Raw genomic sequence first — 22,726 nt, 5'->3', positions numbered from 1 at the left:
TGAGTCGATAAGGACGCGCCAGACGCCCCGCGCCCACTGAAGCGCTTGATAGCCCCGCAGGCGGCTCGCCATCTTTCCCAGCCGGCCGGGTAGGTGTCTTTCTTACCGAGACGCAAGCGGGCGACCGGGCCGTGAGTCGGCGCGGTCTGTGTCTGCGGTGGGCGGGTTGCGGGTGCGGCCCCAGCGGGTTGGGCGGGCGGCGGCGTGGGCGCCGGGGAGGCCCCGGGGCGGGGGCCGCGCTCTCCCGGACTACGGTGGACTTGGCGGCGCTACGGGTGCCAAGATGAGCGGGCGACTGGCCGCCTTATCTTCTGGTGCAGCGCGGCTGCTGTCGCGTTACACGGTTCAAAGAGCGGCCTAGGGAGGGCGACAAGCAAGTGCCAAGCCAGACCCGAACGAACGCAGAATTTTGTGGGCTTTAGTTATCTCGGAAAACTTTACGCAGGATTTGAGCAAAAAGCGTCAGCGGAGCAGCTCGGATTTGGTTGGAGTGAATTTTTTTAAAACTCCAAATCTGATTTGAATGTAAAAAGAGATTCAGGTTTATGAGTGGGTGGTGAAAAACAACTCATATTTTGTCCGTGGCAGTGGTTATGAAAGTGTGGTCCCCAGATTAGCGTCATCATCCTCATCTGGGGAGTTGTTAGAGGTGCACATTCTCAAGTTTAAGAGCCCCCGCTCCAGCAAACTACGCATAGGGGAACGGGCTAAATTGCAAACTCCTGCCTTTTGTGCCGTGCATCTCCTGGGTTAATAAAGAATTTGACTCGTTAGTCTTGTCTTTCTCATACAGGTGTAATTCATCGAAACCATACTTTTTTTCTGTTTTGACTTGTCTTTCTCATACAGATGTAATTCATCGAAATCAGATACTTTTTTCTGTTTTGATTTCCACTCAGCTGGGACTTTCCTTGGAGATCTCAGTCTCTCTTGGTAGCTCTCCACTCAGTTTACTTGTTTTCCTAATCTGTAAAATGAGGATAACCCGTACTACTTCCAAGAGTTTTTTGGAGAATTAAATGAATGAATGTATGTAACAGTGTTTGGCACATAGAAATCAAACACTATTTTATATATATATACACACATACATACACACAGGAATCAAACACTATTATATATACACACACGTATACACACACACAGAAGTCAAACACTGCTTTATATATATACATACACACACATATACATACATACACACACTATAATTTTGATATTAGTGTCAAAGCCTGAAGCAGATGAGAAAGGTGATGAAAAAGTAAGAACTAGAGGAGAGATCTTATTAGTAACTGCCAAGTAGTAGAATCACGGGTGCCCCCGTTAAACTAAACCCACACAGGATGGTTACTTTTCCTAAAAACTTTGCTGCTCCGAGTGTGTGGTCTGTGGGCCAACATCTCTGCCATCATCAGGACCTGTTGGAAATGCAGAATCTCAGGCCCGCAGCGGACTTAGAAGCTGTTTTTAACAAGATCCCCAGCAGGTTTAGATGCAGTTTGTTTGGAGAAAGTGTGAGATCAGCTGTAAGATTTCTCAACGAGTTCCAGCATTTAGTCAGTGATCAAGGGGATTTGGCAGGAGGGCTTGAATTTGAAGCTGGTTCCACTTCTGCCTCACCTCCTGGTTGTCTGTGATTTCTTCAGTTCCTAGTTCTGGATAAGTTCTGCATCTGCTGATCATTATTGGAGATAGTAGCATAGCCTAATAACATGACTTTGTGGGAGTATTGTTAAAACAGCTGCTTGGAAAGTTTTTGGTTCATCTCCCTTTGTAGAATGCTCCCTATATTGCATCCCAACTTCCTGACACACAGTGACACTCCTGGCTTTCCAGTGGACCCTTTCACTGTCTTCTTGATACTGTGTAGTAAGGTGAACTCTGTCAGCTTCTCTTCTTTTTGCTTTAGGACCTTTCTTTCCATCCCTTCTTATTCATTTCTGTTCTGAAGGAGTGTAAAATTTGTTGCCTCTGAAAAGCCTTTTCTATAGCCTTGATTTCATACGCTGCCGTCTTCTCGGAGCCTCTGCTCAGTTCAGAGACTCCCTTTATCACCTTAGTTCTTCCCTGCTTAGAATTAGGCTTCTCCCTGTCAATGGACTAAGCAATCCAATGGTTTTGTTTTGTTTTTTTTCCCCCATACTTAATTTTTTTCAGCTTCTCTGAAGTATTTTATATAGTTGACTAATGCCTCTTTCAAATTAAGCATCTCTTGGTTTCTACAAAGCTTGGATTCTGCTGTCATTTGTCTTTTTTTTTTTTTTTTTTAAAGATTTTATTTATTTATTTGACAGAGAGAGACAGCCAGTGAGAGAGGGAACACAAGCAGGGGGAGCGGGAGAGGAAGAAGCAGGCTCATAGCGGAGGAGCCTGATGTGGGGCTCAATCCCATAACGCCAGGATCACGCCCTGAGCTGAAGGCAGACGCTTAACGACTGCGCCACCCAGACACCCCTGCTGTCATTTGTCTTAACTGCCTTCTCTTGTGTTTGGGTCTTCTCAAGGTTTTATTCCTTAGATGACCCACTATTCAGTCATTCAGTATTTCTGTCTCTAGAGCACAGACAGGGATCCTAGGATACATTTCCCACCGTTATTGTTACTTAGTTTTTTGGTTTTACATTTTTTAAACATAAAAGTGGGGGTTTTGGGTTTTTTTTTTTTTTTTAGTATCAGTAGTTGACTTCATTTGTCAAGATATTTGACCAGTTCCTTTGCTCATCATTGTTTGTTTTATTCACGCCTTTTCTTATTGAGGTTAAACTTCTTTAATATGTCAAGAGTCTATGGGTTGGAGACTTTCTTATTTCTTACTCTTTTTATGTCTGAAGAAATCTGTATTAGTTTGCTATGGCTGCCATAAAGAAATACCACAGACTGATGTCTTAAATAACAGAAATTTATTTTTTTCTGGAGGGAAAAGATTCTGGAGGCTGGAAATCCAAGATCAAGGTGTCAGCAGGGTTGGTTTATTCTGAGGCCTCTCTCAGCTTGTGGGTGGCCGCCTTCTCCCTGTGTCTTCACATCATCTTTCCTCTGACCTGTGTCCAAATTTCTTCTTATAAGGACAGCAGTCATATTGGATTAGGGCCCATGCTAATGACCTCATTATAACTTAATTACCTCTTTAGAGACACTTTCTCCAAATAGTCCTATTCTGGGGAACTGGGGTTTAGGACTTCAACACATGAATTTTAGAGGAGTACAGTTCAGACCATAATAGTATCTCAATTAGTCTTTCCCATTTAAAAAAAAAACCTTTTGTAAAATGTGAAATATATATACAGAAAAGTGTGTAAAATATAAATGTTCATCTTAGCAAATTATTAAAAAGCATATGCCTATGTGACTACTTTCTAGATTAAGAAATAGAACACTGTCAATATCCCAGAAATCTTCCAGAGTTTTTCCCTCCTCTCATTCTTGATCTCAGAAGGAAAGATTTCAAGTATCATGTTTGCCTGTAGTACTCTATCTGGCAAAGTTTTCTTTTACTCCTGGTTTGCTAAGTGTTTTAGTCATGAATAATTTATCCTGTTTCATTCTTAATTTGGGGGGCCTTCTCTTTTTCTTCTTAATTTTACTATGTGTTTATCAATTTTTTTTAGTCATTTCAAAGAATTAGCTTTTGGTTTTATTTTTTCTGTTACAAGTTTGTGTCCTAATTTATTATTTTTTTTACTCCTGTTTATTTTTGTATTGAATCCCTTCAGTGGTTCCTTTTCAGGCCTGAGGTAGTTCCTGCTGTGTGTGTACTGATCCGCGCCTTGCTGAAGACTCAAGGGGGACTGTTCTCGGACCGGTTCTCTGATGCAGACTGGATGTCCTGCACTTCAGTTCTGACACTGTGTGCCCAAGCTAGTACACACCCTCACAAGTTAAGGGCACAGTCCTATACAAGACAGCCTCCATGACAGGCACGCATCTTGGGGGCCACCTGCACTTGTGACCGACTGGCTATAGATTAAGGGGATCCCACAACCCTGTCAGGTTGGATAATTCACTAGAACGACTTACTGAAAGAACTCCCTGAAAGCACTGTACTCACAGTTTTATTAGAAAGGATATAGATTGGGATCAACCAAATGAAGAGACACACAGGGTAAAGTCTGTGGGGGAAGATGCAGAGTTTCTGTGTCCTCTCTTCATGGAATCCAGGGATGTCACTTTCCTGGAACATCCATGTGTCACCAACCAGCTACTCTGAGCCTCAATGTCCAGAGTTTTTACTGGGGTTTCAGTATGTGGGCATGTGCCGAGATCGACAGCCCGTGTGCCAGCGGGACAGCCTGACCAATACTGACCGATACGTGGCTCATTTCACGGTGTGTTGTGCCATTAGAATAAACAGAGCCCGCTGGGAGCACAGAGGAGGAGTGTGTGATAAGCCTGGGGTTACTTTCACTTTTACAGCTAGACTCTAAACCCAGGGCTTTCTCACTTGGAAATTCCCTCACCGGATTTTCATTCATATGAAGTATAAGACAGGCTGTCCAAAAGAACTTCTGCGATGATGGAAATATTCTGTATCTGCCCTGTCTGCTGTGGCAGCCACTAGCCCCCCGTGGGTGTTGAGCACTTGAAATGCAGTTAGTGTGAATGAGGAACTGAACTTTTAATTTTATTTAATTTTAATTAGTTTAAAAAGCCACATATGCTTAGTGGCTACTGTATTGGACAGTGTCGAATAGAGGCGGTATTAAGGTTTGAAATGATTTGACAATGTTTCTGCAGAGGCTTAGATGAAGCAAGTTATTTTCTCTGAATGTTTTGGGAGGTCAGTCACCTTGTTTAAATGTTAATTTTATACATTTCTAATTTTCCACGTGTTAAAAAAAATTTGGGGGGAGAGGGTTTGGTTAAATACCTCTTTTTTAAAGCAGTTTTACTGAGCAATGATTCACATACTATACTATTCACTCATTTAAAGAGCACAGTTCATGGGGCGCCTGGGTGGCACAGCGGTTAAGCGTCTGCCTTCGGTTCAGGGCGTGATCCTGGCGTTATGGGATCGAGCCCCACGTCAGGCTCTTCCGCTATGAGCCTGCTTCTTCCTCTCCCACTCCCCCTGCTTGTGTTCCCTCTCTCGCTGGCTGTCTCTCTCTCTGTCGAATAAATAAATAAAATCTTTAAAAAAAATAAAAATAAAGAGCACAGTTCAGTGGTTTTTAGTATATTCACGGGTACATGCAACCATCACCAGAGTTTTAGATCATTTTTCATCACCTCAAAAAGAAACCCTGTACCATTTAACTACCGACCGTCTGTCCTGTTCGCAGCCCTGAGCACCTACTAATTTACCGTCTGTCTCTGTAGATTCGCCTGTACTGGACATTTCATATAAGTGGGATCCTCTGCTCTGTGGTCTTTGCTGCCTGGCTGCTTTCCCACAGCACAGTGTCCTCACGGTTCACCCGTGCTGTAGTGCGCGTCAGTACTCCATCCCTTTTTATGCCTGGTCATCTCCCATTGTATGGACATGGCACATTTTAGTTACCCGTCAGTTGATAGACATTTGAATTGTTCCTCCTTTTTGGCTGTTGTGAATAATGTGGCCATAAACATTTGTGTACTAGTTTTTGTGTGGGTATGTGTTTTCATTCCTTGGGTATAAACCTCGGAATGGAATTCTGAATCCTATGAAAAGGTCCTGTTTTCTTTTTGTCTCAGCATGAATACATGTGTATGTGTTTAAATGTGAATACCGTTTTACTGGGTATTTTTATTTCAGTTATTCAGAAAGAAAACATCTTAGCACTAGAAGGAAGTAGATAGTTTTTGTTACAAAACCATTTCTTCTAAAAATAATTATATTTCATTATGTCTATTAAAATTTTCTTTAGCCTTCATGCAGGATGCTGTATTCTCTGCTCCTTTGTGAATGTCTGTGGCTGATAACCGGTTATGCTCATGATGATGACTGGATTGACCCCACAGACATGCTTAACTATGATGCTGCTTCAGGAACAATGAGAAAATCTCAGGTATTAAAAAAAAAATGCATGTGGGTGTGCTTAAGACATTATTGGTTCTGTAACGGAAATAGTCTGCTTCTGTTACTGTTTCTCACAGAGCTTCCAGAGTCAAGAGTCATGTACCAACGACTAGTAGGCATGTAGAATATCCCCCAGACCCCACCTGCTTATTTCTATGTTGAATATGAATGTCAAGTCCGTTGAGCTGCCAACTAACTTGATTTTAGTTCTTAGCTAGAATATAAATTTGAGACTCTTTTTTGGTTGTTCAACACAGGTGAAGAATATGCCAAAGTCATAAAATGATGAAGTCAAATCTTAGTCTTCATTAACTTTAGGTTATTTTCACAACTGAACAATAAAGAAATAACATCTCTATTTTGCTTTAGGTAAAATATGGTGTATCAGAGAAAAAAGAAGTCAGTCCTGACTTGTCACATGCAGATGAATTGTCGGAATGTTATAGCAAACTTGATTCTTTAACTCATAAGGTTTGAATTTTTTTTAATTAATGAATTTTATATTCATAGTATGTTGCTCTGTTTCCTGTCTTTGCCAACATTCTATGTGTTTCTATGTATGTACTGTACAATTTATATATACTTTTTAGTTACTCTAGCCTTGTCTTCTCTTTCATTACTCTGGCCTTGCTTTTTTTTTTTTTTAATATAGTACTTTTATTTTCCTCTAATAACATTTAGCTCACCATGTTGTAATTATTTCTTTATCAGACTGAACATTTCTTGGGACAAGGAATATATATATATTTTTTAAGATTTTATTAATAGAGATAGCGAGAAGAGAGCATGAGCGGGGAGGAGAAGGAGAAGTAGGCTCCCCGCTGAGCAGGGAGCCCGACATGGGGTTCGATCCCAAAACCCTGGATCGTGACCTGAGCCAAAGGCAGGCGCTTAACTGACTGAGCCACTCAGACGCCCCAGGGACAAGGAATATACTTTTTTCAATTTTGATTCTCTATCACCTTTCATAGTGCTGGTCATAATAGACTCATGACAAAGGCAGCCCGTGAAGAAATGGGCCTGTGACCATCTGATGAACATAAGAATTACTCTTGCAAATATAAGGGGTTATTATAAGTTAGTGTGTGTATGGTAGCTATTCCTTCATTTATCGAGTCCTTTTATTTGTGTGGCTGAAGTGGAGTTTATGAGAAAGGAAATAAGTCAAGATTGTTAAGGGGTTTGAATGCATATTGTGGGGTGAGAACCAGCCTCTTGGCTGGGGAGGCTGTCAGCTGGTGGCCCAATGTGGGGGGCCCTGGAAGGAGAGGGGCGGCAGAGATCCAGCAATGCCGACTGCTCCAACGAGGCGGTGACAGGTGCTGAAGAAGAAAGTGTTGGATTTCTCCAAGGTGGAATAGGCAAATTTGGGTAGCTGAGGGAGGAGAGAAAAGGGATAGAGTGAAGGAGGGAGGTTTCCAGCTTGAGAGACTGGGAGAGCTTGTGAATGGAGATACGGAGATCTCAATTCCAGACACCGCTGTGGTTCTTAAGGGTGTGAATGCTGTCTCACCCACCTAGCAAAGAAATCCTTGGATAAAACTTGCCTCAGTTTAACTGTGTTTTGTAGTATCGTGAGCTTGTTTGGCTGCACGCTAGGAAATACAGAAATTTTTCATTCCATTCTTTGCACCTTGGGCTCAGCACTGTAAAAGTATGATTGATAAAATGGAGTCTTGAGTCCTCGTTTTACAAAACAGACTCAGCGCGCCTGGGTGATGTAGTCGGTTGATTTCCACTCAGGTTGTGATCTCAGGGTTGTGTGATCGAGCCTTATGTCAGGCTCCATGCTCAGTATGGAGTCTGCTTGGGATCTGTCTCCCTCTGTCCACCCCCAAAATAAATAAATCTTAAAAAAAACCCCAAAAAACCCAACCCCCCCTCCCCCAAACCCACCACACACAACATTCTCTTACAGGGGCGCCTGGGTGGCTCAGTTGGTGAAGCATCTGACTCTTGATTCCGGCTCAGGTCATGATCTCAGGGTGGTGAGATCAAGCCCCATGTAGGGCTCCATGGTGAGTGTGGAGCCTGCTTAAGATGTTCCTTCTCCCTCTGCCCCCCACCACCCCCTGCTCATGCTTGCTCTCTCTCAAAAATTCTTTTAAAGAGAAATTTAAAAACATTTGTAAACCTTGCCTACAAGTGGAGGAAACTGCCTTGTGACTTTTCAGGGGTCCTTCTCTCCTAAGTCTGTGTGTGACAGTCGTCATGTTTATCATCTGAAGCCCATTTCAAATGCTAACTCATGGTTCATACTCATTTAGAAAATAAAAGTTGGTTATCACAGGTGCTAATGTTGTAAGATACGCACTACGCTCACTCAGCAACTTGACCACCGTGGTGTTTGTAGAGCTCAGTTCAGAAGAAGTCTGTTTGGGGGCGCCTGGCTGGCACAGCGGTTAAGCGTCTGCCTTCGGCTCGGGGCGTGATCCCGGCGTTCTGGGATCGAGCCCCACATCAGGCTCCTCTGCTATGAGCCTGCTTCTTCCTCTCCCACTCCCCCTGCTTGTGTTCCCTCTCTCGCTGGCTGTCTCTATCTCTGTCAAATAAATAAATAAAATCTTTAAAAATAATAATAATAATAATAAAAAGAAGTCTGTTTGAATGATGAATTCCGTGCTGAGGGGTTGCCACGTTCAGACAGTCTGGAGAAGCAGTGTTCCTGCTCTCCGGACGTAGCCTGCAGAGTGGGGGTGATCCATCATTGGCAGGAAAAAGTAGTAGAAGACTGAAAGTAATATGCACATTCAAGAAACTCCTTGCTGTGCTCTTCATTTCATCTTCTGGCTTCATCTTTTATGTTTCTCTATCTCTGGTTTTTCTTTCTTCCTTTCTTCCTTTTGTTCCTTTGTTCATTGAATCATTGCTTTGGGATTGGGAAGAGGCAGGTTGTCCCAGATGATCTCCTCTTCCACATCTCTGCCTCCTTGCTTCACGATCTTCAGCTTTAAAATTGCTAGAAGTCAGGGGCTCCTGGGTGGCTCAGTCGGTTAAGGCTCTGACTCTTCATTTCGGCTCAGATCATGATCTCCGAGTCGGGAGATCCAGCCCCACCTCTGGCTCTGCTCTCAGAGTGGAGTGTGCCTGAGATTCTCTCTCCCACTCCCTCTGCCCCTCCTGCTTGTGCGTACGTGCCGTGCGCTCTGTCTCCCTTTCTCAAATAAAGAAATAAATCTTAAAAAAAAAAATTGCTGAAAGTCAGCAAAAAAACTGCCAGTCAGGGCTCAGTGCTAGATCCGTGCTCGTCCTTTGTTGCCTACGTGCCCTTTGCAAAGAGAACCCGCAGAAGGTAGGAAGTCCTACATTTTCTTTTTTCTTTTTTTTTTTTTTTAAAGATTTTATTTATTTATTTGACAGAGATAGAGACAGCCAGCGAGAGAGGGAACACAAGCAGGGGGAGCGGGAGAGGAAGAAGCAGGCTCATAGCAGAGGAGCCTGATGTGGGGCTCGATCCCATAATGCCGGGATCACGCCCTGAGCCGAAGGCAGCAGACGCTTAACCGCTGTGCCACCCAGGCGCCCCTACATTTGCATATAGTTGATAATTGCAAGCTCCTTACCTTGATCTTGATGGGGCCACTAGGCTAGAAACTTGACCCTTATGTGAAACTTTGATGCTATCTAATGTTGAATTTATTCTGTGATTACAGATCGATGAGTGTGAAAAGAAGAAGAAGGAAGACTATGAAAGTCAAAGCAATCCTGTTTTTAGGAGATACTTACATAAGATTTTGATTGAAGCCAGAAAGCTCGGACTCGTGAGTGTTGGTGTGATCCTAATCAGTGTGGTGGATGTTTTCATTATTTATTAATTTCACATGGGGGGAGGTGCCTTAAATTTGCTGTTTGAACTTCACTAAACAGTTGGAAATTTAATACATTCATGACTTGGCAGGGGAATTGTATGCTGGCCCTTGTTTTCTGCCGCTTGCACACTTTCGTATTCATATGATGTAAGAGCATTCTGTGCTGAGAGAAAGAACAGTGTGCTTTAAGTAGTTCCTTCCCCCACCTGGAAGCTTTGTACTGTGGTGAGGGCTGCTTCGTAGATTTGCATATCCTGTGCATATTGTTCATAATTAATGTTGCGATTCCATTTCTTAGAGTCCTTGTTTTCACTCCGAGGAGTCAAACCGTCAAGAAAACTTAAGGGGAAGGAGTGTTAGATGAATATTTAATAATCCCATCTTATTTTGGAAGTGAAAAAGCAGATGTCCTCAAACGTGCACCCTTTAATTCAAGTCTTACAAGTATGTGTGGGATGAGGACCCAGAGCCAAAAAATTCCTATGACGGAGATAATTAGCAATATTTAGTTCAAGTTTTTTTTGTTTTGCTTTTTTTAGTTCAAGCTTTTTTAAAAATAGTAATTGATGACTGCTTTTTTACGTTAGTGATGACTTGTGATGTTACATGACACTTTTTTTTCTGATTTTATATTTGCTTTTATACAAGTATATTTACTCTTAGAGAAACATTTTTCTGTTTGTGTTAACTGGTTAATGAACGTAAAATGTTTATAGTGATTTTGTTAACCTGAACTCACGCTAATAAAGATAGTTATAAATATCATGTTTGTTCATGGAAGCTCCAATTTGACTGCTTTTTGAGATTTTTTTTTTTTAATTTGTATTACTGTGTGTTTTAGGCTAGTTGAAAATAAAGTCAGCAAATGGAAAGTCGTAAATGAATCAAAATAAGCAATTGATGCTCACTATTTGTGGATTCCATATTTGCGAATTCGTGTACTCACTAACCTTTTTTTGTAACCTCAGAGTCACTACTTGCGGAGTTTTGCGCCACTCTCGGACACGCACAGAGCAGCAAAGCATTTGCGTTGCCTGGTGTGTCCGTTCCCAGCTGAGGCTGAGCAAGGCCGTGTCCTGCCGTCTTGTTTCAGCTCTCAGACTATAAACAAGTACTTTATCATGGTTTATTTAGTGCCATGTATTTCACACTTCCGTCGATGTTGTTTGGCTCCCAAGAGGAGTGCTGTCTAGTGCCTCTGAGCCACAAGAAGGCTAGGATGTGCCTTCCGGGGAAAATAGCCGTGTTAGATAAGCTTTGTTCGGGCAGGAGTTACGGTGCTGTTGGCTGTGAGTTCAGTGTTAATCAAAAATATTAAATAAGGTATCTTTAAATAGAAACACATAAACGGGTTATGTATTGACTGGCTGATGAAAATGTCTTGGTAGGAACGCAACCCCCTATTTCCTGTAGGAGCCGTTGTTCAGGTATTTGTTAACTAGTGTCTGAGGTGACGTCATAGAACAAACTCTTGCCAACAGTAAGAATCAACTGTATTTTAGTAACATGCACAGTATCTTATTTGCATAGAGTTCTATAATGTTTGAAATGTTTTTCACATGCATGATCTCCGGTTTTTGTGCGAGACAAATAGGTGGATAGTGTTACTCTTATTTTATACGTGTGAAATAGGAACCGCATATATATTTAGTTCCAAATCGGCTTTTGTCTTGAAGTGTTTTCTTTTCTGTTTTGTTTTCTGGGCAAATTTAACTCAGCCTGAAGAGAACAAAGATGATATGCATTACGATGCTGAGATTATCCTAAAAAGACAAACCTTGTTAGAAATACAGAAGTTTCTCAGTGGAGAGGATTGGAAACCAGGAGCCCTGGATGATGCACTGAGTGATATTTTAATTAATTTTAAGTTTCATGATTTTGAAACCTGGAAGTGGCGATTTGAAGACTTCTTTGGAGTGGATCCATATAATGTGTTGATGGTAAGATGGGACAAGGGGATATAAGTAACAGCTCATTTTTAAAAATGCTTTAAAAACTCCACCATAGAGCGCTCTCACACTGTGGGTGGGCACGCAAGCTGGCGCAGCCACTCTGGAAAACAGTACGGAGGGTCCTCAAAAGGTTGAAAATAGAGCTACCCTGCGACCCAGCAATTGCACTACTGGGTATTTACCCCAAAGATACAGACATAGGGATCAAGGGTCACCTGCCCCCAATGTTTATAGCAGCAGTGTACACAATAGCCAAACTGTGGGAAGAGCCCAGATGTCCGCTGACAGATGAATGGATACAGAAGGTGTGGTTCATATACAACGGAGTACTCTCAGCCGTCAAAGAAATGAAGTCGTGCCATTTTAACAACGTGGCTGGAACTAGAGGGTGTTATGTTAAGCGAAATAATAAGGCAGTCAGACAAGTATATCACTGATGTGTGGAATTTAAGAAATAAAACAGAGGATCATAAGGGAAGAGAGGAAAAAAAAAAAGATGAAACCAGAGAGGGAGACCATAAGAGACTCTTAATCACAGGAGACAGACTGAGGGTTGCTGGAGGGGAGGGGGGAAGGGGGATGGGGTAACTGGGTGATGGACAGTGGGGATGTGGGGACAGTGGGGCCTGTGATGTAATGAGCACTGGGTGTTATATAAGACTGATGAATCACTGAGCTCTGCCTCTGAAACCAATAATACATTATATGTTAATTGAATTTAAATAAAAATAAAAAACCCTCTACCGTAATTATGTTAAGAACCTGTGTGAAGACACTTCTGTATCGATGACCATACGGCAGAGTGGCACAGATGCTGTTGCATATTTGAGGCCAGTTTGTTTGTTTTTGCTGACGATTATCATTTTTCGGTGGGGAGGATGGCTTGGCAGTAACCCTGCTCTCCGTTTCTTCCTGTTTTCGAGGTGCTTCTGTGTCTGCTCTGTATCGTGGTATTAGTAGCTACCGAGCTGTGGACGTATGTGCATTGGTACACCCAGTTGAGACGTGTTTTATTCATCAGTTTCCTCGTCAGTTTGGGATGGAATTGGATGTATTTATATAAGGTATTAAATAGGTGGAAGGTTTTCATATTTTTCAGTGTTACTTCATAGTAACAAGACCACAGTGCATTCGGAGTAGTGTCTAACCTTGCCTCTGCTGAGGGGTGGAGGCAGTGATCAGAGATGCTGGGGGGCAGGGGGAGACACTGGCAGCCGCTCACCTGCCCCTGGTGTTTTGGGTCCCTAACCGGTTTGGTGCAGGCCGAATTTTCATAACCCAGTGGTGGCATCTGGGTGGCTAAATCTAGGTGGATGCATTTTTAAAAATTTTATGTAGGTAGTTTAGGGTATGTCCTTTTATTCTTTGCCAGAAAGGATATCAAAATGTTATTTTTTAAAAGTTAGGTTATTTTCTGACTATGAAAGTGGTATATTGATGGTAGACGATTTAGAAAAGATAGTTATACAGAGAAATCTGATTTTTTAAAAAAGATTTTGAGAGAGAGTGAGCGAGTGTGAGCAGGGGGAGGGGTGGAGGGAGAGAGAATCCTCCAGCAGACTCCCCACTGAGCCAGGAGCCCCACGGCGGGCTCGATCCCAGGGCTCCAGGATCATGACCTAAGCCACCCAGGTGTCCCAGAAATTTGATTTTTTAAATTACCTATAATTTTGTCACCTAAAGGTAATTGCTGTCAGTATTTTGAGGTACTTCTTTCTGGTCTTTTTTAATACATTTTAATTCTTTCACAATTGGGATCATGCTGAATATAGAAAGTCAAATGAAGCACTACTGTTCCTGTCGAAATAGCATGAAGGACAGTTTTAGATCTTTGTAGCAGGGTGAGTCAAGTAGCAAAATATTTTTGATGAACTTGGTTAAAGCATTGTGATACATCCTTAACCTTTTGCTCTAAGTTCTAAGCTTCTAGAACTAATTATTTGCAAATTAAAGGCAAAAATTTTGGTTGAATATTGTTATCTTGGCGATTTCCCTCAGGGCTTGGGTATATAAAAAATGTTATCTTTATATAGGCCACTTGTACTGAAAACCATCCAGAACAAAACACCATTTTATCGTGAATTGTGAAGGAAAATGAGAAGTAGTCATTTAATATATATATTTTTGGGTGTGGTATGAATTAGATTTGAACTAATTTTTTAAAATAATCTTTTTTAGTACAAAGATTTGCCTTTCTCATCAAAATTACTTACAAAGAAGGCAGCTGTATTTCCTTACCCTTACTCGTTGCATGAAGACTGTGCTTTGCCACGAGTGGAAAAGAGCTGCTATTTAAAACTGTTTTTTCTTTTAAAAAACTGACCAGTCTGGTGTCTGGTGAAGACACGTTTTGAAGTCGGGTTTGGCTGTGTAGACATAATCTTCGTGTTCGCAGCCACTCACGGCTCCCTTTTGGTGTTGGTCAGCTCGCGTTCGCACAGCATCAGGCCGAGGTTGCCAAGATGGAGCCGTTAACCAACGTGTGTGCTGAGAAGATGGACTGGCTCGGAAGCCTCTGGGGTAAGGTGTTGCTTCGCTGGGCCTCATTCTGAATAGAATTTCTGGGAAGGAGAGAACATATTAGTAATTACGGAGAAATGATAAAATGCTGGAAGGAGGCCTTCCATGACTGAGTGTTCAGTGTCAGAAGAACATGCGAGAAGAGTCCGGCTCAGACCGTGACTCCTGTGCTCGTGAAGCCTCGCGGGCAGGGAGCGGGAAGTGCGTCGTGGCCGGCTCCCGGCTGCCGTGTTGCTGCTGTCTCCGCCGCTGGCCTGCGATGGGGACGGTGCTCACCCTCTGTCAAGTCCTCAGGGAGAGTGCCTAGCATTCCAGAAGTGAATCAGTGTTTATATGAATTAATATCCATCTTAGACTTACTCTCCTTATACTGACTTATGAAGTCTTATGTTGTAGCTTTATTATACATTTTTTTTCCTAAGAGGAAAGTTCTTTAACTTTTTCCCCTCCCAGACTGTATACACACTCTCACTCCTGTTGACCGCCTTTAGTTCTGCATATCTAGCAATACGAATGGTTTAGTGTCCAACGGCGCTGTATAAACGCGAGTCCGTAAGAACTGACCCAGAATAGAATCTCTACAGATTGTACAAAACAGGGTGTCCAAATTCACGCGTCTCGGCCTCGCCTCCTGTCTACAGGGCACAACCGAATGCCTCCACTAGCTCAGGCTGGTAGGTAATGTACAGAAACCTGATTTAGGAATATTGGGAGAACTAATGTCCTTTTTTTTGGGTAAAATAACGGATTTTTTCAACCGAAATTTTCCTGAGATAATTCTAGATGCACAGGTGGTTGTAGGAAAGAAAACAGATCAGTGTTACCCTTTCCCTACTTTCCCCCCAGTATAAAGTCTTACACAACTATACCAGTGCGCTATCCCAGCCAGGATATCAACTTGCAGAGAATTCAGCGATCTCACTCAGATTTCCACGGTTTTACTTGGATTCATTTGTGTGTGTAAAGAACAGTTTTTAATACTTAACATTTTAGAAATTTTTATAATATATAATGTTTTATCTACATAGACGTGTCTACTTTGAAGAGATTTTTAAGACAAACATTTTGGACATGAGATGAAAAATTTTTAAATACATGTTACAGGGAGTCTGTTTGTACAGCATTTAAAATTGGTTGGTGGTGGGGACAGGGATGAAACCAAAATGTCTTATTTGGAAATGAAATGGGACTTTTTTTTTTTTTTTTAATGACTCCGTGTTTGTCTGTTTCTCTAAATAGAATTGTTAAGAAGTTCATGGACCTATAAGGATGACCCGTGCCAAAAATACTATGAGCTCTTATTAGTCAACCCTATTTGGTTGGTCCCACCAACAAAGGTATACATATAGAATACATTTGTAAAAATTATTTATACAAAGTCAGTCGAAAATCTCTTGTATTTATGAAAAGTTGTTAGTGTTTTTTACATTCGTTTTGCTGATGATAAACCCTTGTTCTAGAAAAAATACTTCCATTACATAATGATTTTCAAATTAAAAGCATTTTAATTTATGAACATAATTTTGGCCCCAGTGCACAGTGAATTTCGGCTCATTCTGTGTGCTCAGTCCTTTGAGGGGAAAACTGAGTTGCTGTTATCTTTTGTTTTAGGCACTGGCGGTTACTTTCACCAACTTTGTCACGGAGCCATTGAAACACATTGGGAAAGGAGCTGGTGAATTTATTAAAGAGTTCATGAAGGAGATTCCCATATTACTTCACATTCCAATGCTGATCATTATGGCGTTAGCTGTCCTGGTTAGTATACAGCACGGTTGACTGTTAACAGCACTTGTAGAAAAAGGCAATTCTAAAACTGAGACTTTTTGCTGTTTTAAATCAGGCTAAATTTATGCTTAACGGTATGAAAAGATGATTTTTAAGTGATACAGATATATTTATCCTTACATGTATATTCCTTTAAGCAAGGAAATATTCTCAAGTTTGTAGATGTCATGGCAGTGACTTAGAATAATATTTTTCTGAATTCGTTCCTCAACTTGGTGAATTAACATACATGAAATCAATTGTTCTTGTCCTCTTTGAGAAGGGGGGCCTTCTTCTTTCAGTCTGAGTTTTTGCAGCACTGAGAAGGGAAGAGCATTGGCTTTTCCACAGAACCAAATCGAGATGTGGAAGAAGGTGAGTTACTGAGAAACAGTTGGGGGATCCAGGAACAGACATTTATTAAGACGAAACATTATTCATTCTTTATCCGTGGTCTCTTCAGCTTTTTTATTGTTGATTTTCGGCCCTTTCCTTAATAAAGCAATTGTCACATAAAATGTAAAGAACCCAGATGTGCCGTGGGAAAAACCAGGTTTGCATTTGTAAAGAAATTAACCTATTTAGTTTATGACTTTAAATATTTTCAGCATTTACTTTCTTTGATGGGTGTGAATATATACAACATAGGAGCAATTATCAGACAATTAGTACCTTGCAATTTAAATTATTAAAAAAGATTGTCTTGCCTAAAGATACAGAATTTACTACACTTTATTCACTTTGAAATTGTTCCTGTTTTGGTTTTGTTTTTTGGCTTGTGATTATAGAAGTCAGGTTTAGGGGTATGGTTTTGTGGGAGACGTTACTTGTGTAGTAGTGCAGATTTTCCTTGATTTATGATGGGATTATGTCCTGATAAACCCATTGTAAGTTGAAAATATCATAAGACGAAAATGAATTTACTACACCTGGCTTACAGGACATCGCAGCTTAGCCTAGCCCACCTTAAACATGCCCAGAGTGCTTGTGTTAGCCTGCAGTTGGGCAAAATCATCTAACACAAGCCCATTTTATAACAAAGTCTCAAACATCTCACATAGTTCATTGACCGTTATACTGAAAGTGAGAAACAGAGTGGCTGTGTGGGTACGGAGTGGTTCTGAGGGTAGGGTTCACCCTCGAGACCCCGTGGCTGACTGGGACTGCCCTGCCCAATATCACCAGAGGATTGGACCCCAAATCATCAGTCCAGGAAAAGATCCAAATTCTGAATTTGAAGTACAGTTTCTAGCGAATGCACTGTCACTTTCTCAGCATCGCGAAGTCTAACACTCGTAAGTTGAACCGTCATAAGTGGGGGACTGTTTGTATTTAGTCTTTGAAACTGAAATTATAAGCAAAAACCCATCATCTCCTGCTTCATCTGCCTAAGGAAAGGACTTTTACTGTTTCTGTCTTTAAATAGTTTCTCTAGCACAGCAATTTTTGAAACTTTGTTTTTTAGGACCCTTTTGCCCTCTTAACTGCAGACCCTAAAAACAAAAAACAAGAACCCCCCTCCCAAAAAACAAAGAAAACTGAAGATCACAAAGAGCTCTTGTTTATAGGGGTTTTATTTATTGATATTTACCATATTAGGAGTTAAAACTAAGAAAAATTTCAAATGCAAGTCTACACAGTGCACGAGCCATCAGAGTGAGGAAGTCATTCCAGCCCCTGATGAGTCCACCGTACACTCGGGAAGAGTAAAAAAAGACTTAGGTCTTTGAAGTATGAAAAGGTTGACCTCACAGAGTCCCTGACCCCCCCTTAGGGGTCCCCGGGCCACAGTTTGAGAATTGCTGCCTAATTTTTCTCATGAAATGGGACTCAAAGCCTGTTGAATTTTAGTTGTCACTAAAGCCAAGTTTGTATTTGTAAAAAAGTTACTCTACATGAGAATGTGTAATGATGTAACTCTAATTTTTAGCATTTACCTTATATGGTGAGTGAAAATCGACAGCTGATGAGCAGTTATCAATTAGTACCTTCCAATTTAAGTTTTTAGGTTTTAGCCAAACTGCCCTTGTTACAATTCAGTCAAAATGTGTTCAGTTGATTGAAATGTCTGCTTAACACTTAGTGATTTCTCACATTTTATTGGCTACTCTGGCCTCATACTAATCAAAACAAGAGATCGCAAATGAAACAGCCGTGAAATAAACATGTTTATGTCTCCAAACAGCCATTAAGTCACGCTAGGTAATTTTGTTAGCACCCTGAATAATTTCGTTGTAAGTCAGCCATTAAATACTCTGCATCTCTTTTCCTTCTAGAGTTTCTGCTATGGTGCTGGAAGATCAGTTAATATGCTGAGACATTTAGGTGGTCCTGAGAGAGAGCCGCCCCGGGCGCTGGAGCCGGGTGATAGAGGACGGCTGCAGGAAGTTGATAATAGACCCCATGGTGGAGCAGGTGATGCACGTTTCCCCTATAGAGGCCACATCAGCCCCTTTGAGCAAGGCCCTTATGACAGAACGTATGAGGGTAGAAGAGATGGTATGAGAGAGAGAGCTGTTGACTTGATACCTAGGACTGGCAGCAAGAGCCCCGAAGTGCTCCGGCCATGTGATGTACCGCAGGCAGAGGCGAGCGCGCGGCCCGAGGTGGTGCCCTGTGTAAGTCAGCCCTTGTTTGTTTCGCCGTCCCTTCGTGCTGGGCCTGAGAGCTTCTGGGTAGGCGTTTCTTCTCTGGTACCTTCCACGGTTAATTATATCATTATTGATATAATTGTTTACTCTCTCTTCTCCGGTCAAAAGTTTGGCTTTCTCAGAACTAAAACGAGATTTTTTATGTTAAGTGCTATTTAACAGTAGTGAGACCAGGTGGTAATTCGTATGAAATTTCATAGGAAACCAAGTAATCGTGACTGAAATTTCTACCTTTGAAGAGCTCAAAGTCCTCACTGAAGGCCCAGAGCCTGGGGGAACCTGCAGGAAACCCCTAAAAGCTCAGCTGGGTGCAAGAGTGGGTGGGGAGAGGTCACACACCCCGCTTTCCCAAACCTTTGGTATCACTGGCTAGACTCTCTGCTTTCTACCTGCAGAATGCTGAGGTGCTTCTTCTACCTTATTGGCCATTTAAAGGGACATTTCCATTTCTGTTTGAGAGAGGAATTGACATTGTCATTTGCAAAGTTTAAGTTGTAACTCTAAACCTTTGAGAAACAGTTGTGAGCACAGTAGAATCTAGAAAATTAGAATTCCTTCCCATGGAGTTTCTTATAAGAATAAACGTACCTGCATACATCTAAAAACTTTTCAGATGTTCCTTTCAGCTTTAATAGTTAATGGTAATGCACCACTCCTCCCACATCCTCCAGGGTCTCCTCTCCCTGAAAGGGAAAGCTAGTTATCTCGGTGGCCCAGGGCTTCCTTGATCTGCCCACAGCCCCCTTCTGTTAGTACAGGGATTTCTTCTCCTCCTGCGCTTACTCTCCTTCAGCCACAAGGGCCTCCTCTCTAGTCCATGAATTAGAACATTTTTACTTGCTGTTCCCTGTCTAGAATGCTGAAATGTGGTTCATTTCTTTAAGCCTTGACTCCTGTATCACCTTTCAGACTACCCTCATTTAAATAGCAGTCTGACCCCAGCTTGGTACTTTGTTAATTCGTTGCTTGATTTCTCCCCGAGCTAAATGGAAGGGTTTTTGTTGGTTTTGTTCCTGCTGTATCCCCAGTACCTGGAACTGAACACAGGCTCAATAAATATTTGTCGAATGAATTATTCTCACCAGGCAAGAGGAGTTGGCAGTACTGGTCACCAGCCCTCTTGCCCTCCCCTAAAGCTGGGTCACTAGACCACCTGGCATATCCTAAGCGCCCCCACTCCGTGCACGGTTCGGTTGTGTGAGGCTTACTAACGTTTACATAATTACAGCCCAGCACTGGAGCTGGGACTTGAAAGAGTTGAGAGTTTGATACTGATTTGCGTAGGAACTTGTTAAACGTGTTTGATGACTGAATCTTCACAGTACGTTAAACAATTAAAATGTCATTCTCTACAGCATAAATTACCTGTTCTGGATACAAAGCCCAAAGAGTTTGGTGGAATCCAGGGGGAAAGCACACCGCCAGAAAGCAGTCCTGAAAGCAGCCTGTCTACTAGGCCTGTCTCGGGCCCAGACACCTCAGAGAAGATGGAGGGTTCACCTGCAGAGGAAAAGGCCCAGCTCAGGACTGACGTCAGAGGCAGCCCAGAGGAAGGCAGCGCGTCCAGCCCAGCCGGCTGTGGAAAGGATCCCGGGAGTGGCCCCCGGGGCTAGAGGAGCACAGACTCGGAGCCCGGCTCAGAGGTCGTCTTTGGGTGTTGTCAAGTACACTCTTCACAACCATTTGCTCTTCTCTACAAATACTCTGACATTTACTCTCTACAGGTGCCAGCGTAAACATTAGTATTTTAATTGACCATCAGAACTAACAAATACACATGTATTTCTGTTTAATCTTATCTTTTGTGTGATCTCATTTTCGTATTGAAACCTCCTGGAGTTTGAGGTGTTAATTTGGGAACAGGATCTCACAGACGGACGTACGGCAAGCCTCACCGATTTCAAATAATTAAGGAGGCCAGTGTGAATCGGGGGACATGGAAAAATAAGTTTTAGGGTTCACACGCATATATAGGAACCAACTAGCCAACGTGCGTGTTGCCCAGTGGACGTCCTGTGATAGCTGCTTCAGTTAATTTGTTAGTTGTGCGCTGGATTCGATATGTTTCCAAAAGTGGTGGGTACTCGGAAGCCATTTTCAGGGAAGTCCACTGTAGTCAGCGCTTCAGCGTCGTAATGCATCACGGAGCCTGCGTCCCCTTGTCTCCGCCGAGGCTGCCCAGCTCGTCGTGGCTTCGTCGCTGCGGATCCTGCCTCCGTCGCTCAACTCTTCGAGCGCTGACTGGGCTGCTTCCTTGCCACCCCGCTTTACCCTCAGCTAAGACGGAACCGAAGGCGGCCGGGAGCATTTAGTTACCACAACTCGTTAAGTCGGTGATCTTGGTTTTACGTAGTCGGTAGACGGAGAATAGCTTTCTCTTTCCCCACCAAATACAGACTTTACACATTGGTTGGGTACATTGTTTTTGCTAAACAGCATAATCTCTGTATGTCCCTGGTTAAGTATAAAAAAAATGCCATTGTCAATGAAGATTTTAAAAAATTACCTCAGCCAAGAGGAGGTAAAATTTATTATTTTCTAGTTTAATACTGCAAACATCTTTACTACTTCATCAGAAAGGTAGTTCTTTCCAGAAAAGGCAACAGGATTTTATTCAGAAATTTGCAACACAGTAGGTATGGAACAAACGAACCAATGCAAGGATGCCTGCGGTTTGGGCAGATCTGTGAGCGTGGATGCGTGTGAAGTCTTCCCCGAGGCCAGACCTGTTCACGCTAATTGGTAACTATGCGCCCAGGGTGGTAGCTGTCCTCTGAGCTGTGACTGGATTCTGAAGAGCAGGGAAGGCCTCAGGTGACAGACTGTGACAGTGGAGTTAATGCTGTTCGAACTCCTGACTTTATCCATCCAAAAATGAATCTGTAAAAAGTGCAGAATGTCGTCTTTGTGTTCTTTCATTACAGATACCCGTGTGGGGACGCGGCCCGCGCTGACAGCTAGCGAGGCCACATTCCTAAAAGCCTGTTGCATGATGACAGCAGCTTAGGGAAGACGCTGAAGCAGACCGAACAGATCGAGGCCAGTTTATAACTTGGAGAAACAGACTTGTTTATTGTCCAGCCCATATTTATCATTAGAATCCAGGATTTTAGCAACAGGCTTTTAGGAAAATCAGAATGGAGGTAGACAGCTTTTTAAAAGCTGTGTTTAAATGGAATAGATAATGTTGAATGTTTACAGGGTCTAAGAACTGTATACGCAAAATAAACATTTTTACATTATTGTGACTTGGTATGCGGTCTTTGCTCATTGAATATGCTTGTAAGAAAAAAACCCTATGAAACTTGTGTGCAGTTTTTAAAAGGATGCTATCTAGGACGTGGTAGCCTGTAGGTAATACTACGCAAGACATAAGATGATCCAGGTGTTAACTGAGTGCTTTTGACAGAATTTGATCTTAGAACCAAGAATAATTTTTTTTCCTGAGCCTTTGATGTGATTCCATATTGAGTATCTATCTTTCTGTTTTATTTTTGTGAACATTGTCCATGTGGAGAAGTGGTTCTCACTGCCCACCACATCACCTGAAGAATTTTTAGGAAGAACAGAGCCCCAGATATCATCCCAGCTGTGCAGAATCAGAAGCAACCAGAGGTGAATGAGTTGCCAACTCGTTCTGGGTGTGGGCATTTGCGTTCTAGAATTCACCCTCAGACGAGGCTCTGTCCCATCCTGCTGTCTTCTTCTGCCGAGCTTACTTTATGTCCTGTCCTATTACGTACCCTTGTAAACTATCTTCAGTTTCTGGGAGGGAGGGGGAAGCCTTAGTGACCACTGCCTACCAGATGAGGGCTTAACTTACATCTTTCATACTTAAATTTTGTGAGTTTTCATCTGTTTTCTATTTTCATGGCCTAGGTTCTTCACGTAAGTTTTGGGGTGTTTTGTTTTGACATTACGTCTTAAAAAGCTTTACAGTGGTGTTTTGTAACAAAGTATAATTTTAAGCCATACACACTTTAAAATTAAAGGACCCAAAACATGCTAAAAGTTTATTTAAGAGTTTTTATAATG

General features: G+C 42.1%; 1 protein-coding gene across 2 annotated transcripts; it reads left to right on the top strand.

Moving 5' to 3' along the window:
• Positions 1-22,539, top strand: CLCC1 (chloride channel CLIC like 1). Of its 2 annotated transcripts, none has more exons than XM_045801619.2 (11): positions 1-89; positions 5,841-5,981; positions 6,362-6,463; positions 9,646-9,753; positions 11,520-11,741; positions 12,677-12,817; positions 14,180-14,273; positions 15,513-15,610; positions 15,885-16,031; positions 18,317-18,658; positions 20,047-22,539. In XM_045801619.2, exons 2-11 carry the CDS (start codon positions 5,853-5,855, stop codon positions 20,302-20,304), a joined length of 1,641 nt encoding a protein of 546 aa, XP_045657575.1. In that variant the 5' UTR covers positions 1-89; positions 5,841-5,852; the 3' UTR covers positions 20,305-22,539. The 2 variants fall into 2 exon arrangements, with proteins under 2 accessions (XP_045657575.1, XP_087722270.1); XM_087866144.1 differs by having other exon boundaries at positions 18,317-18,455; positions 20,047-20,181.
• Positions 22,540-22,726: the final 187 nt, after the last annotated feature.

This window comes from Ursus americanus, chromosome 12 (genome assembly GCF_024610735.1).
Source record: "Ursus americanus isolate L20-20 chromosome 12, mUrsAme1.1.p, whole genome shotgun sequence".
NCBI classification, from domain to species: Eukaryota; Metazoa; Chordata; class Mammalia; order Carnivora; family Ursidae; genus Ursus; species Ursus americanus.
Note: the sequence above shows the minus strand (reverse complement) of the source record. Positions and strands in the feature narration are given on the sequence as shown.